General features: G+C 58.6%; 1 protein-coding gene across 5 annotated transcripts in view; it reads right to left on the bottom strand.

Moving 5' to 3' along the window:
* Positions 1-2,773: 2,773 nt before the first annotated feature.
* Positions 2,774-15,070, bottom strand: part of CLASRP (CLK4 associating serine/arginine rich protein) — a 43,713-nt gene continuing 31,416 nt past the window's right edge. For 4 of the 5 annotated variants that reach the window (XM_075914383.2, XM_075914380.2, XM_075914384.2 and 1 more), the window contains 11 exons: positions 15,005-15,046; positions 14,182-14,403; positions 12,082-12,342; positions 11,532-11,711; positions 11,268-11,307; positions 7,932-7,992; positions 7,784-7,842; positions 7,350-7,396; positions 7,189-7,271; positions 4,440-4,464; positions 2,774-2,960 (listed from right to left, as the gene is read on the bottom strand). In XM_075914383.2, the coding sequence (XP_075770498.1) occupies positions 2,918-2,960; positions 4,440-4,464; positions 7,189-7,271; positions 7,350-7,396; positions 7,784-7,842; positions 7,932-7,992; positions 11,268-11,307; positions 11,532-11,711; positions 12,082-12,342; positions 14,182-14,403; positions 15,005-15,046 (1,063 nt within the window). In that variant the 3' untranslated portion in view covers positions 2,774-2,917. Of the gene's footprint in view, positions 2,961-4,439; positions 4,465-7,188; positions 7,272-7,349; positions 7,397-7,783; positions 7,843-7,931; positions 7,993-11,263; positions 11,308-11,531; positions 11,712-12,081; positions 12,343-14,181; positions 14,404-15,004; positions 15,047-15,070 lie in introns of those variants that run through there. The other variant, XR_012898609.2, reaches the window with a different exon arrangement.

Raw genomic sequence — 15,070 nt, 5'->3', positions numbered from 1 at the left:
CTACTACTACTGTAAAATGTCTTCACCTTACCTCTGGCCTCATTACATTTATGAGACCTTCTGTCTGCAGTTGAGTATGGTGTTATGACTGACGATGTTTAAATTAAGAATCCACTGAGGCCTTACAGACTATGATCAAGTTATCCCACAGTAACAGACAAAGTTTTTTCTAATCCTTTAATCATCCTCGTGACTCTTCTCTAAACCCTGGACCATTTATCAACATCCTTCTGGACTGGCAGACATGCTCAGTAGAAACAGGGCTCTGACGGCGCAAACACTTTTAACGCAAGAGTTTTTGTGTTAAAGTATTTGTGCAAGAGAGTGTCTACACTGGCATGTGCTTTTGTGCAAAAGCATCCGTGCCAATGTAGACGCTCTCTTGCGCAAGAAAGCTCTAATGGCCATTTTAGCCATTGGGCTTTCTTGTGCAAGAAATTCACGTTGCCTGTCTACACTGGCCTCTTGCGCAAGAACAGTTGCACAAGAGGGCTTATTCCTGAGCAGGAGCAGGGGAATTCTTGCGCAAGAAGCACTGATTTCACACATTAGAATGTCAGTGTTCTTGCGCAAGAATTCCCCGCCAGTGTAGACAGGCAGCATGTTTTTGCACAATGCCAATGTAGACACAGCCATATTGTTTCTTTCCACCCAGTTTATTAAGCAATACAGCTTGCTCTGAATCACTGGCCTGTCCTCTTCCTTTTTTACCTCTACCCCATTTTGTGTCATCTGCAAACTATCAGTGATTTCGTTTTGTTCCAGGCCATTAAGAAAAGCTACATAGCAGAGGAGTCAAGCAGCAATCCCTGCCACCCCCCCAAGAAAAACAAAATGTTTTAATTCAGACAGCATGAGATCTTTAATATATGTCATTCCACCTGAAATCTCCCATGATCAGTGTTCTCTCTACATATTATAGATCAGGAACAGGGTGGCTGGCTCCTTCCACACCTAGTGTGTGTGCTGCAGCAGACACCATTGGATACTCTCTTGTGCTTTATCTGTTAGACACTGACCCATACACATTCACTATCACTTTCTGCTGTAATCATTGTCTAAAAAGTTGACCTGTAGTTTCCCTCCCCTTCTGCCCATTTGATTCCCCCTACTCAAATAGGTTACAACCATTGGTTTTTAACATCCTAAACATGCAAATCATCCCCACAGGTTTTACCAGCCAGCTCAAACAAATAGGAGTGTTGTGAGCAAGACACAAGAAGTGACTCTCCTGCTCTACTCTGCTGATTAGAACTCTGCTGTGTCCCAGTTCTAGGTGCCACATTTCATGAAAGCAAGGGACAAACAGAAGAAAGTAGAGAAGAGCAACAAAAATGGTGAAAGTTCTAGAACAGTGGTTCTCAACCAGGGATACGTGTATCCCTAGGGTACTCAGAGCTTTTCCTGAGGGTCATCAACTCATCTAGATATTTGCCTAGTTTAACAGGCTACATAAAGACACTAGCAATTCATCACACGCTAAAATGTCATACGACAACTTTTTTATACCGCTGTGTAGTATACATTGAAATGTACAATATTTATATTCCAACTAATTTACTTTATAATTGTATGGTAAAAAATGAGAAGGTAAGCCACAGTGCTGGAACATTTTGTATTTTTATGTCTGATTTTGTAAGCAAGTATTTTTTTGAAATGAGGTGAAACTTGGGGGAATGCAAGACAAGTCAGATTCCTGAAAGGGATACAGTAGTCTGCAAAGGTTCAGAGCCTAGAAAACATGCCCTGTGTGGGAAGACTAACAAAATGAGGATAATTTAGTCTGGAGAAGAAAGAGGGGATAGAACCATTTTTAAGGACAAAAAGACTTTTACAAAGAGGGAAAAAACTGTTCCGTAAATCTCTAATAGGAGAGGACAAAAACAGTGGGCTTGAACTGAAGGGCAGTTTAGGGAAAGCTTTGTCAGGGTGGTGATGCACTGGGATAAATTATTTAGGGCGGTTGCAGAATCTCCCTCCTCGGAGATTTTTAAGAGCAGGTTAGACAAACACCTGGCAGGGAGGGTACAGATAATACTTCGTCCTGCTAGGAGTACAGGAAACTAGACTAAATCTCTCAAAGTCCTATGAACTGAAATTCTTGTGTTGTGACCCAGGCTCGTCCCAGTGGGACGGAGGCATTGAAGGAGCGAGGTAATGGCAGGCTGTATTACCAGAGCTGGCGCTTGGTTTGGATTCTGACCTGTACACACACAAGTTGTTCCGGTTTAAACTCGTCCATCAGTTTAAACCCAACTTACAGCGGATAAACTTCCACCTTATAAGTTCAGTAGCCACAAGTCCAGCCACCCGACTGGAATGGAACTTGTGTCTGAGAAAAGGCCCAGGCTACTGCATGGAGACCCCCGAGCCCTGGAAGGAGCCTGGCCTCTTAGCACACTGGGCCCGCCTACCCTAAGAGCATTCACCTGCCCATCCAGCAGAGGGTGGAGAGAGCTGGCACTTCCTTAGGAAAGCCAGAGCTTAAGCCTCCATGTCCTCCAAGCCTTACTCCTCCCCCTTTCCTGCTGGCTGCAGGGGCAGGCCACAGCCTTTCGGAGGGGGGAAGCACAGCCGACAGCTATGTCCCACAGCGACGATTCCCAGGGTGGGGCGTTGGTGGCCTCGCACTGCTCACTCACCCACTCCCCTTCGAACAAGGCTCCGCTCCCCCCGCCCTGCGTCGCAGGAAAGCTCCAGTTTCCCTGGGCGAGGATGCAGGTCCTTGCTGAGGCCTCCTTCCAGATGCCCAACGTAAGGCTGCTGCAAGAGCTAAGGAGGATTTGTTTTTATTATCCGACGCTGGCATCTTAAAAACAGAACAGCAATGTACAGCTTTGCTACACGGCAGGGTTGGGGCCTGCAGCGCCCGCCACAGCAGGGGGACCGGGACCCGCGCTGCGCTGGGACCCACGCACTAATGGCGGTAGTGAGGGCTTCTGGACCGGGAGCGTGAACGCCTGCAGAGGGAGAAGACAGGCTGGTTAGAGCAAGGAGGGGAAGTGGGCAGCCGGGGTCAGGCTGGGGTTAGGAGGGCCTACGCTGGCAGCCAGACACCACTCTGCCTTTCCTACAGGGGCAGCAGCGCCCCCGCAAGCTCTCTGGCCCTGGCACAGGCCGCACTGCGCTCCTGACTCCCTCCCTCTGAACTTGGAGGGGACAACTGGGCCCCAGCTGGACAAAGGGGCTGTGCTGCCTGCCCCAACTGAGCAGCACCCCAGAGTGACAGCTCCCCCCATTCCTGCCACACGTGCAACTGCTCTGCACAAGCTGTCACGGGCACGCCGGGCCTTCCTCAGCCAAGGCTGCGCTGCCCTTCGCTGCTGCAGGGCTAGGACACACCCTGCCTCCACTTGTATGGAGTGGGCTCGGAGGAGCCCGAGGGCGTTGAGGGCAGGGGAGGGGCGCGAGTGGGGCCAGCAGCCTGGAAGGCAGCGGCCGGAGGAGCCGGCAGGGTGTTGAGGGCAGGCGCAAGTGGGGCCAGCAGCCTGGGAGGCAGCAGCCGGAGGAGCCAGCAGGGTGTTGAGGGCAGGGTAGGGGCGCGAGTGGGGCCAGCAGCCTGGGAGGCAGCGGCCGGAGGAGCCGGCAGGGTGTTGAGGGCAGGCGCGAGTGGGGCCAGCAGCCTGGGAGGCAGCGGCCGGAGGAGCCAGCAGGGTGTTGAGGGCAGGGTAGGGGCGCGAGTGGGGCCAGCAGCCTGGGAGGCAGCAGCCGGAGGAGCCTGAGGGTGTTGAGGGCAGGCGCGAGTGGGGCCAGCAGCCTGGGAGGCAGCGGCCGGAGGAGCCGGCAGGGTGTTGAGGGCAGGCGCGAGTGGGGCCAGCAGCCTGGGAGGCAGCGGCCGGAGGAGCCGGCAGGGTGTTGAGGGCAGGCGCGAGTGGGGCCAGCAGCCTGGGAGGCAGCGGCCGGAGAAGCCGGCAGGGTGTTGAGGGCAGGGGAGGGGCGCGAGTGGGGCCAGCAGCCTGGGAGGCAGTGGCCGGAGGAGCCGGCAGGGTGTTGAGGGCAGGCGCGAGTGGGGCCAGCAGCCTGGGAGGCAGCGGCCGGAGGAGCCGGCAGGGTGTTGAGGGCAGGGGAGGGGCGCGAGTGGGGCCAGCAGCCTGGGAGGCAGCAGCCGGAGGAGCCGGCAGGGTGTTGAGGGCAGGCGCGAGTGGGGCCAGCAGCCTGGGAGGCAGCGGCCGGAGGAGCCAGCAGGGTGCCAGGAGACAAAAGGCAGGTTTTGGGTCCAATCTCTTCACTCTGGCTGTCATTTTCTACCCATTTTGGCGGTGCTGCTGTCGCTGGCAGCAGAGCATGCCAGGTCTGTGAGGACATGGGGAGGGAGCCTGACTGGTTCTGGAGGCCGCCAGCCCCAAGGCTAGGGAATGGCTGCTAACAGCTCTCCAGGAGCAGGGCTGGGAGCTGCAGGCAGCTGGTTACCTCATCCCAGGTGCAGAGACACAACCTACCTCCTGGACGACCCATAATCCCGACCTGCAAAGCAAAGACCCAGGTTACAATTCAGAGATGACTCCTCTGCGCTGGTGGGCACAGGGTTAGGAGAGGCAGCTCGCCTGTGGGCACCACCACTCGGCAGCCAGGAGAGGGGTCACCCAGTTGCTCTGCAGAGCAGAAGAGCATTTCCGGCAGCTCTCAGCTGGGACCTCCATCCCTCCACGCTTGCGCTGGGTTACAGTGACCGAAGGGGATTCAGTGCTGCTGCTGACAGGGAGATCCACCAGCTGCTCTGGGGAAGGGCCATACTGAACAGCAGAGGCCGTGCCCTGCAAACAGGGACAGGGGCTCCGGCTCACACAGACCCCTTTGCTACTACTGATGAGCGCCAGGCTACGGCGGCAGTTTCATTACGATGTTGCTCAGCACCACCACTGGGTCCCTCTGAACAAAGTCTCACGCACTGGCTGTCTACGAACGCAAGGACTTGAGAGCTGGCTTTTCCCTAAACACACAGGCCAATATCTTCCAAAGCAGGAGCCTAGGGTGGGACCTATCTAGGCACCTGTGTAGCGAGGTTCCCCAGAAGCTCCCACAACGTCAGAACCCAAGCCCCAGGGACCAGGCTGCTGTCTGAATCCAGGAGCTGCCTGGGAAGGAGGGGTCTGCTGCAACGCTCGCATGGGCCGTTTTGGTGCCCCGGGGCATGGGCTGTGGTGCACAATGATGCTGACCAGCCTCTCCGCACAGGGGCGTTTTAAGAGGGACCCATCTTAGCAGAAAGCCAGGACGTTAGCTCTGAAACCGCCCAACCTCAGACTGCAGCGTCCAGCGCGAGACATGCGCTTTACACCTGGAGCGTCTAACGGGGCAGCCAACTGCCAGCCAGCCGGAGCCAGAACAAGCGGATTACACTCTTCAACCTTCACATACAACCTAGAACAGGGGTGGGCAAAAGGGCCTCCGTGGGCCGGATTTGGCCCGCCAAGCAGGTGGATCCAGCCCGCTGAGGCCCTGCTGCTCCTCCACCCCCAAGGCCAATCAGGGCCTGGGGGCAGGGGAAGCTGCGTGAAGCTTCCTTCGCCCTTCCCCCTCCCTGCAAGGAACCTGCGGCACTTCAAAGTGCCACAAGCTCCTCGCAGGGCGGGAGGCAGCTTCCCGCACTCCCCTGCCCCCAGGCCCTGATTGGCCTGGGGGTGGGGGAGAATGCCAAGCCTCTTCCACACATGGGTGCCTAGTGGGAAGGGTGGCACAAGGGCTCCCCACCCCCAAACCAATCATGGTCTGGGAGTGGGGTAGCCCCGCCCCTTCCGGGGTGGCCCCCAGGCAAAAATTATTGCCCGCCCCAATCTAAAGTCTTGATTCTTATTCATCTTGACCCAGCTCTGTCCTGGGGAAAAGGGACGCCTTGTCTACGGCAGGGTTCCATGGGGCACTGGCCCTCCGGCAGCATGAGCTGGCAGGGAGGCCGGAAGCAAGCAAATGGCACTACTGCCCAGGGACAGCATGCACCACGCACCACGCTTCCCCCCTCCCAATGTTCCCGCTCATTTTTCCCGTCCACGTGCAGAACAGATTGTGTGCGCACGGAGGCGTGCGCGGACGTGCACCACCACAAACAAACCAAGCGGCAGGCGCTCTGCTGAGCAGCTGGGTGGCATGAGCGGCTGCACAAGCACCCACCTTGCAGAGCACACTGCCTCACACCCGGACCCCCCAGGGGCTGCTCTGGGGGCAGGAGACCGACCTCAAAGGTTCTGGGAGTGTGGGGCTCAAGTGAAAAATCAGGGGCCGCTTCTAAAGCTTTAGGCCCTAGCCCAGGCCTGGGCAAAATACGGCCTGTGGGCCGGATCGGGTCCGCCAAGCCACCGGATCCGGCTCTCAGAGGCAGCAGGGAGCCCCAGGCAGGCTCCCCAGCTTGCCCTGAAGCCCTGTGCAGAAACGCGGCTGCAGGGCTCCGCTTCTGTTTTAAAACTGGAGGGGAGGGGGGAAGTTTTAGGAGCTGCAGAAACCGGACAATGGGAGCTGCTGTTGGAATAACAGGCAGCTAAGAACCACCACACCCCCCTCCTTGACTCAGTTATTCATGAAGCCCATGGCCAGGCAAGCTCTGCAGGCAGGCAGGCTAGTTTGGCAGTTGGCAAGTAAGTCTCTAGGCCACAGCCTGCCCCTGGCACCCCAGCCCTTTCCTGCCCCAACTCTCTGCCCCCCTGACTCAACATACCCAAATCCTCTGTCCCCCTCTTACACTCACACCCCCTCCCCCTCTTACCCTAGGTCACATCCCAAACCCCTGCGCTCCAGTCCCCTGCCCTAGGTCACAACCGCCTGCTTCATCCCAACTCCCTCCCAGACTCCAGTCTCCCTCCTGCTCCCCAGTCCCTTCCCCCAAGCTCCCTTCTGCACCCAGCCTCCATCCCAGACCCCACGTCTCCATTAATATCACGGAAGAAAGTGACCCTCGACCACTTTCCAAAATCTTAGATTGGCCCCTCCCCCACCCAAAATTATTGCCCACCCCGGCCTAGCCTCTGGGACCCGAGGCAGCGTGCAGAGCGCATGCTGAGGATGCAGAGTGACAGCTGCTGGACACATGCACCATGGCATCGCTTCCCAGCTTAGCTCCTAGCCACTGCAGCACGGAGCAGCTCTCTCCAGATCTGCCCATAGCTCCCAAGAAGCAGCTGCCCCCTGCTCCTTCCCTCCCCACTCTGGCAGCTCAGGAGTCCCTTGCCAGGGCACAGCCACGCTGTGGCTACTCACTGTATCGCGGGGACGGGGAGCGGCTTTGCCTGCTGTATTGCCTTTCCCATTCCTCCCGCTCCTTCTCTCGCCGCTCTCGCTCCCTGCAGAGAAACGAGGGATTAGCGCCCACCCGGCAGAGAACATGCCCAGAGGACAACGGGGGAAGCAAGAGAGTTTACTTCATTCGGATTTTCCGGGCCATGGCTCGCAGCTCATCTTCCCGCTCCTGAAAGAGAGAGGCAGGGATCAGGCAGACGTCACACGCCGTGCACAGGCAGCCACTGCACATTCGTTCTGTGGGCAGAGCTGGGCTGTGACAGAGCCCCCCAGCTCAGGGTGAACCCCAAAACACACACACACACACACACACACAGCATGGCAGTGCTCCCTTAACTTCGCTCCCCGCCCCTGCCCCATCGCCAGGGTGCACGCAAGCCCTGCTCTGGGGCGACAGCTCTGAGCCCTCCTAACTAGGCAGAGGGGTGCGGGGAGAGGCCTTTCCAATCGGCTGGAGCAACCCCGGGGTGTGAAATGGGAGCTGTGGCACAACCGCGTGGTTAGAGGCAGAGGCAGAGGCACAGGAAGACGCACGTCATGGTGCTGGGTCACATACCTGCCTTTCATGCTCCTGCTGCATCATCTTCTCTTGCGCTGCCTTTTTGTCGGCTTTGACTGAGAGAGAGAGATTGAGATTTTAAGCGTTTGCCGTGAGGCCAGGCCAGAGCGGCAAGCAAATGGCACAATGAAGGGATCCTGCTTACACTGCCTGTTGAGGGCCTTCTGCATTCGCAACTTCAGCTTCTCCTGTGGAGTCAGCTTTGGCTACAAGGGGGTCAAACAGAGACATGTTATGGAAAGGCACAGGAACGTGGGCACTGCCAGACAGGATCAGATCCAGGGAAGGCCTCTCCAACACAGGCCTACACCAGACGCCTCTGAGAAAGAGACAGGAACCGGGGAGCAACTTGCTCTGGCAGGTCTCATCCTGATTCTTGACACATAGAGATTGATTTAGGCCCTGAAGGAGATTCTCCCTCTCTTCCTACGTTGTGTTAACTAGACTAACTCAGGATATTCTTGTCAGCCACAAAAATGCCAGTCTTTCATTGCATCTTGCCAAATTTTGGGGCTCAGCAATATCCTGTGTCATTGAGTTCCACAGATCAACGCCCATATTTTCTTCCAAGGGCTGTCTTCATCCGTTTTCAATTAGCGCCTTCTAATGTCACGGAAACGTCCCCTCGTTCTAATGCTGGGAGACAGGGCGAAGCTCCCCATCTCCCTTCCTGACCAGTCAGCAATTCAGACTCTCTTTTGTCACCTCTTATTCACCTTCTCTAGCGGAATGTCTACTCTGCAGTCAGAGAGCGAGATTGGAGGCACGCTCAAGGCTTTGACTGAACTTGATCAAAGTTAGCTAGTGCAGAATTCCCAATAGCAGGGGTAGAGGCATGGACCCGCTGCTCGAGCAAGGCTAGGGTGCAAGGTAGCTAGATCAAAGCCTGCAGTGATCCCACTTCTAACTGCAGTGTGAACACCCCCTAGGGAATCAAACCGGATATTTTCACTCCTTCCAGCCAGGAGTTCGAGGCCTTTGACCACGGTTACAGAGTTGTAGATTCCAAGGCCAGGCAGGACTATTTCTTAGAACCAGCTTTTAGAAAACCCTCCAATTTTGATCTCAAAGTTCCAGAGCCGGAGAATTTGCCATGACCACTGGCAAGCTGTCCCGATGGTTATTTACCCACCCTGTCCCCATCTGAACTTGTCTAGTTCAACCCCAGCCATCAGACCGCGTTAGACCTTTCGCTGCTAGACAGAAGAGCCCGTTATTAAACATTGCTTCCCCACACAGGTATTTGCAGACTGATCAAGCCCCACCCGCCTCAACCTCCTGGTCTGCAGTGTCCCGTGGGAGACGGCACCCTGGTTGGTCTCTAGCACACCCTATGGCCAGCCAGCCAGAAACAAGAGGCTTCACCAGTGAGGAGAATACACAACCCAGCCAGCAGGGACCCACTCTCAGGCTTGTAGGGGCTAAGGGCGACCCTCCATTGTCCTAGCAAAGATGGGGCCAGGCACTGGGCAGAGGCTGCTGCTCTTCTAAAGGCTTGGGGCCTGGGGGAACTCAGCCCCGCCAGCTGTGTCTGCTGATGCAGCCAAGGAGGAGACCAGCACTAGCAGCACTGCAGGGGCTTGCTAGCGTGCGCAGCTTTCCATACCAGCTAGGGGAAGCCCAAGAGCTCAAGGCCAGCTGGCAGCAAGGCCCTCGATGCCACAATTCGGGCTCCCTAGAGCGAAGGAAACCAACCCTCTGATCTAACATCCTCCACCCTCACACGGGAATTCACTCTGCTCAGCATGTGGCCTGGGCAGCATTGTGCCACAAGCTACAGGCTACCGCCAGGTGAGCCCTCCAGCACCGAGGGTGCCACTGCCAGCAGAGCGCACCCAGGCCTTGACCCCCACTCTGCAGTGGCATGGGACCACTGCACTGCATCAGGGTAAGGCCACGGGAGTGCTCTTCTGGCAAGACGGATCAGCCCATGACGGGGCAGCTGCTACGTGACTGCCCCGCTCAGCCTGGCGCTCGCCTGACCCCTGGCACCAGGAGTTCACACAGGCAGGGTCAGAGGGACCTCGCGTCTCTGGGGACAGCGCTGATCTCTCCCAGGGATTCTGGCCAAGAACGTGTGTCTAACACCCGTGGCATTAGCCTAGCCTCAGCGCCATTCACCGATGGCCTGGGGGCCACTTCTGTTAGCTGTGCAGACACTTGTCCACAGACTGAGTGTGCGGATTGCGGCTGTCAGTCATGTTGATTGACACTTCCCTGGTGCTTTAGCAAATCTGATGGATTGGCCCAGCGCATTAAGCAGGGAAGGAAACATGTTTGACAGTCGCCCTGGGGCTAGACACAGCTCCCCACCAGGAATGTGCCTGGCCCATCTACACCTCTGGCTCACTCCCTTCTGACACACACCGGGTATCTGACAGCCTGAGCAGCACATGCCAGCTCCCTGCGGTAGTGGTGGCATGAAGACGGCCTGCAGAGCGGCAGGCAGTGGGGGGCCTGGGTAACCCCAATAGTACTTGCACCCTTGCTCTGCAGAGCATCCTGCTGCCCACCCACACATGGGGCACCTTGCTTCCCTGGGGGTCCAGCCTTAGGATCTAAACAACAGGGAGTTCATGGGGTGCCGCTCCTTCCCAGGCACGGGGAGGAGAGCCAAGAGCCTGCTGCCCGTTCCTGGAGCGCCAGCGCGCACCTGGGAACCTCAAGGACACAAGGGCCAACAGGAGCCACCATGGGCTGATGTGGCCATGAAACGAATGACCCTGAAGAATCCAGCACCTCCCTCTGTGGCTGGAACGCCTTCCTAGGAGCTCTGCTGGGAGCCAGGGCCGTGCTTTACATCAGGAGCCTCGCCCTGGGGCTCGCTGCTCCGGCCTATGGGCAGCAGGCACCAGAGTGATGCAGGAATCCCCAGTTGCGAAAGCACCAGGAGGTTTGTCCCAGGAGCTGAACAGGGGGCCTGTCCCAGGAGTTTGTCCCAGGGGATTAAGCAGCTGGAGGGACTGAAGCACCAGAGTGGTTTACACGGACAGCAATAATTCCAAAGCTTGGCCCCCCTGCAACCCAGCTTAGCCAGGGCCCTACAGGACACAGATTCATCTGCTTACAGGGGTCACTGACGGTGGGTTACCTGTGTTGGCCCCAATGCAGGCCAACCCCATGCCCCACACTACAGATGGGCTAGTAGCCAGCGGCATGGGCTCTCTGTGGAGCCAGGAGGGGGAGAGGTGTCCTCTGTGCCCAGGAACACAGGGACCCGAAACTGCCCCCCACGTCACTCAGAGCTGAGACGGCTGTTAACCCCTCGCCCAGAGGCAGGCTTGATGGCGCTTGCCTACGCCGGCTGCTATCCAGTCTCGGTTCTGAGGAGCCCGACCGGGAGAAGCTTTGGTTTCCAACACAAGCAAAGAGCCCGATTTTCACGCAAGTCCCTGCATCTCCTCACTCCCGGGAACTACGGGGTCCCTTAGTTTTGCTGCAGTGATGTGAATTAAACAGGTGAGGTTAAATTCTTACTGACTTTGGCAGCTCCTGTCTCTTTACCACCAGCAGTGTCAGCCCTAGAGGGGGAGAAGAGCAGCGATCAGACGCCTCGTGGCGCAGACGGTCCTCGTCCGGCAGGGTGACACGCCCAGCACTTCTAACCACCCCCGTCCCGGGCAGCTGCCTCCTTTCCCTCCGCACCCTGCCCAGTGCCAGCGCTCCCCAGCCCCTCCTGTGGCAGGGCTCACAGCCCCACAGCACGCAGGAGGGAGGCCGGGGGAGAGCTCGGCCACACACTCACTTTTTCAGTTTCTCCCCCACAGCTGGGGAAGCTGCAGGCCTCAGCAGTTTCTCTCTTGCTGGAGAAGCTGACGTGCTGCGGCTTCGCGAATCGCTGGGACTCCGGCTGCTCCGACTACTGCTCCAGTGTCTGCCTGCTCTGCCGCTCCGGCGATAGCGCTCCCCGGACCGGGAATGGCTCCTAGAAGTGCCAAGGGCGTCGCCAAGATTTCCACGCCTTCCCCGTGCCACAGGGCAGGCGAACCCCTCCCTGCCCACATGCATTGCAAGCGGGGCACTAGCACGGCATTAAGGCTGCCAATCCCACAGCTGGGAATAACAGAGCGGGGCCAGCGTTGACCACAGCTCCAACCAGAGAGACTGTGACCTCTGAGAGGAGAACCCAGGGAGTAAAGCTGTCACCTCAGCTCCACCCTGCCTCCAGCAGTGCCCTCCTGCAGGCCGCAGCAGCACACGGCCCCCCTGCAGGCGGAACAAGCCACACCTGGAAATTCCTGCAGGCTGCCCCCTCTCCCCCACACCCACGGCACAATTCTGGGCCAGTCTGTTACCTGGACCAGCGACGGGAGCTGTACCGGCGGCCCCGATCGGCCGAGTGTGATCTGGAGCGGCGGCGGCCATCCCGCGAGCCCCCTCCGGAGTAGCGCCGGCTGCGGCTGCGGGAGCGGGAATAGCGGCGGCTGTGGGAGCGGCGGTACCGGCTGGAGCGGTGGTGGTGCCCGCTGCCTCGGTGGGAGCGGGAGCTGGAGCGGGAGCTCGAAGAGGAGGAGGAAGAGGTGGACGGGGAGGAGGAGGACGAGGAGGAACGTCGTCTAGGAAGGGACAGAGAACGCCAACCGTTCATGTGGCGGGCACGGACTTGACGGGGTGCAAAGAACGAGAGCAGCCTGCTGCAGAGCTCCCTGCCCCAGCCTGAGCCAAGAGGAAGGGCGAGGAGGGAAGGAGGAACAAGCCCGGCGGGACCGTCTTTACCAGCTCCTTCCAACACCAGGAAATGCTACAGAGCAGCTCTTGGGAGCAGAGACTTCAGCAAGCGGCTGAGGGAGCCACACGAAGGCAGCAGAGAACCCCCTTCCCGTGGCCACCAGGACCCCTGCAGGTTGGCCTACGAGAGGGCTAGGAAAGGGACCGCAGTGCCCCACATGACTCAAGAGCATGGTCCGGGGCCCCGGCTTCCCAGCAGCGGCCCTACACTTCAGTGGCAGCAAGGACCCTGTGGCTCAGCTCCTCACATTTTGTACAGTCCCCTCCCTGTGGCTAGCAGCTCCTCTCCAGCCCCCAGGGGGAGCCCCCCAACAGGGGGGACTAGGGCCCTACTGACTCATTCTGCTACCACGATCCTCCACTGCAGGGAGACCGGGGGCACCCAGGCCTGCGCACGCCCAGGGGCTGCGAAGGCCCGTTTGGCTAGAAAGTCCAGGCTGGTCTTGCTCATCTGCCTCAGAAAACTCTACAGGAGACAGTGCGGCTGGCAGCAACTTCCATGGTCCCCGCGCACGCGGGGAAAGCCAGTTGTGCCAGCACAGACTGTTGGCCACTGGCTCGGGGCTAGGTTTGCTTACACCATCCCACCCCAATGCAGAGGAAAAAACCAGGGCTGTATCGCCCCCATCCCACCAAGGCGGAGACCACCCAAGGAGGCACAGGCTTCACCACAGGCTCAGAGCTGCCTGGCACGGCGAGTCACTGGGGAAGCGGTTCTGAGAAAGACCAACAGGAACGCTGGGCTCTTCTCAGCCCCACTGCCTCGGCCAGACCGGCACACCCAGCATGGCCGCTGCACATCCTGAGGACTAGGAGAGGGACCCTCTCCTCTTGCCATACAGGCTGTGGGAAGCTCCCCCAAGTGACTCTGCTCCCGGGGCAAACGGGGATTCTGGCTCCTGGCAAGGCTGCAGGGGAGCAGTAACATTAGGAGAAGCCAATGCCAAGTACCAGTTTGAGGGCACCACTCAGCATGTCTGCAGCTCTGTCTCCTGACAGCCTGGGCCAAGAGCAGCGGAACAGGGCGGAGATGGAGCCTCTGGCTCAGGCTAGCTAGCCACAGCCAGGCCCCGGCAATGACTCAGCTGAGGCCCTGCGGGCAGCACAAGCTTGGTCTACACTGTGCACAGTAGGCGCTTTACAAGCCTGTGGGCGCTCAAAGGCCCTGCTTGTCCAGAGAGGGAGCTGGCACCGGCCAATGCGCTGAGAGGGGCTGGGCACCGGAAGGGAGGGAGAACTACAGCAACTTGGGTGGGGGAGGTGAGAAGAGGAAGGGATATTGTGGGCAAGGAGGAGAGCTGCCCCTTTCCTGCTGCCAGATCCCCCATGGCCTGAAGTCTGACATGCCAAAACGAGCTACTCCCTGGAGCTCCCCCACTAAGTCAAGGTTCTGGCTAGTCAGGGCCTTCCAGGCTGCAAACAAGCCTCCGGTTCAGTCCCCTTGAGTGCCCCCGATCGGCCACCCACACAGCAGCCGGCCAGCAGGGCTGACGAGGATGGCAGCTGGAAAGGACCGGCTGCCAAGAGCTGCCACTGGGCAGCATCTCCAGGCAGGGCAGATTGGCATGGAGCCATCGGGGGCACTGAGGGTGGAGATGGGCCGGGAGCCCTGCGGAGTCTCTGGTGTTAAGGTTTGGGAAAGCGAGCCAGACGGGGGAGTTACCGACCGGGAGGAGACGCTATGACCTGCTGCAGCGCTGCCCTGGTGCACTTGGGTGGAGCGCGGCTTGCCAAGGGGGACAGCCTTCCCGGGCACTCCTCCGGCCTGAGCAGCAGCTGCCTCCTCGTCGCTGCCCCCGAAGCTGGTGATGAACGTGATCTTCTCTTCCTGGCCGGGGGAAGGCGAGCGGGAGCGGGAGCGGGATTCAGAGCTAGACTCGGAAGGCGACCTGGGAACAATGACAGTGCTGCTTTACTGGGGGAGGTGGCACCTGCCGAGGGCTCCACCAGAGGGCAGTACGCACTGGGTGGATGCAGCTTCTGGACCCCTACTGGATCCTACTGCAGCAGCCCCAGCATGTACCATAATAAAGCTCCAGCTGGCCTTTCCCCACATCAAGGACCCCTTACAACAGAGGTGGGCCCTTTATTTACCTGCGCCTCTGCAGGTACAGCCACTTGATGCGCCCATTTGCTATAGATTGCTGTTTTCGGCCAATGGGAGCTGCAGGAAGCGACGTCCTGGTCCGTGCTGCTTCCGGCAGCTCCCATTGGCCAGGAACGGCAATCTACAGCCAATGGGAGCTTCAAGCAGTCGTACTTGCTACCTGCAGAAGTGCAGGTAAATCAAGTGCCAGTGGCCCGCTGGGGCTGAGCCTGGGGACCCGCATCCAGCCTGTGGGCTGCTTATTGCCTCGCCCCGCCTTAGAAGCGGCCATAGCCCATCAGCTCCAAAAATCTGCAGGGACTGTGGCTGCAGAGACCTCTCTCCCAGGAGGGATGGAAGCGCACAGACTCGGCAAGCCAGGCCCAGCGGCTGCGGGCACTCACCGTTTGTAGGGATCGTACGTGGGGCTGTCTCTCCGCGCGTAGCTGCAAAGAGAGAATAGGTCAGGA

This window comes from Pelodiscus sinensis, chromosome 18, assembly GCF_052426305.1.
Source record: "Pelodiscus sinensis isolate ZL-2025 chromosome 18, ASM5242630v1, whole genome shotgun sequence".
Classification (NCBI taxonomy): domain Eukaryota; kingdom Metazoa; phylum Chordata; order Testudines; family Trionychidae; genus Pelodiscus; species Pelodiscus sinensis.
This window is presented reverse-complemented; position numbering and strand designations above follow the sequence as displayed.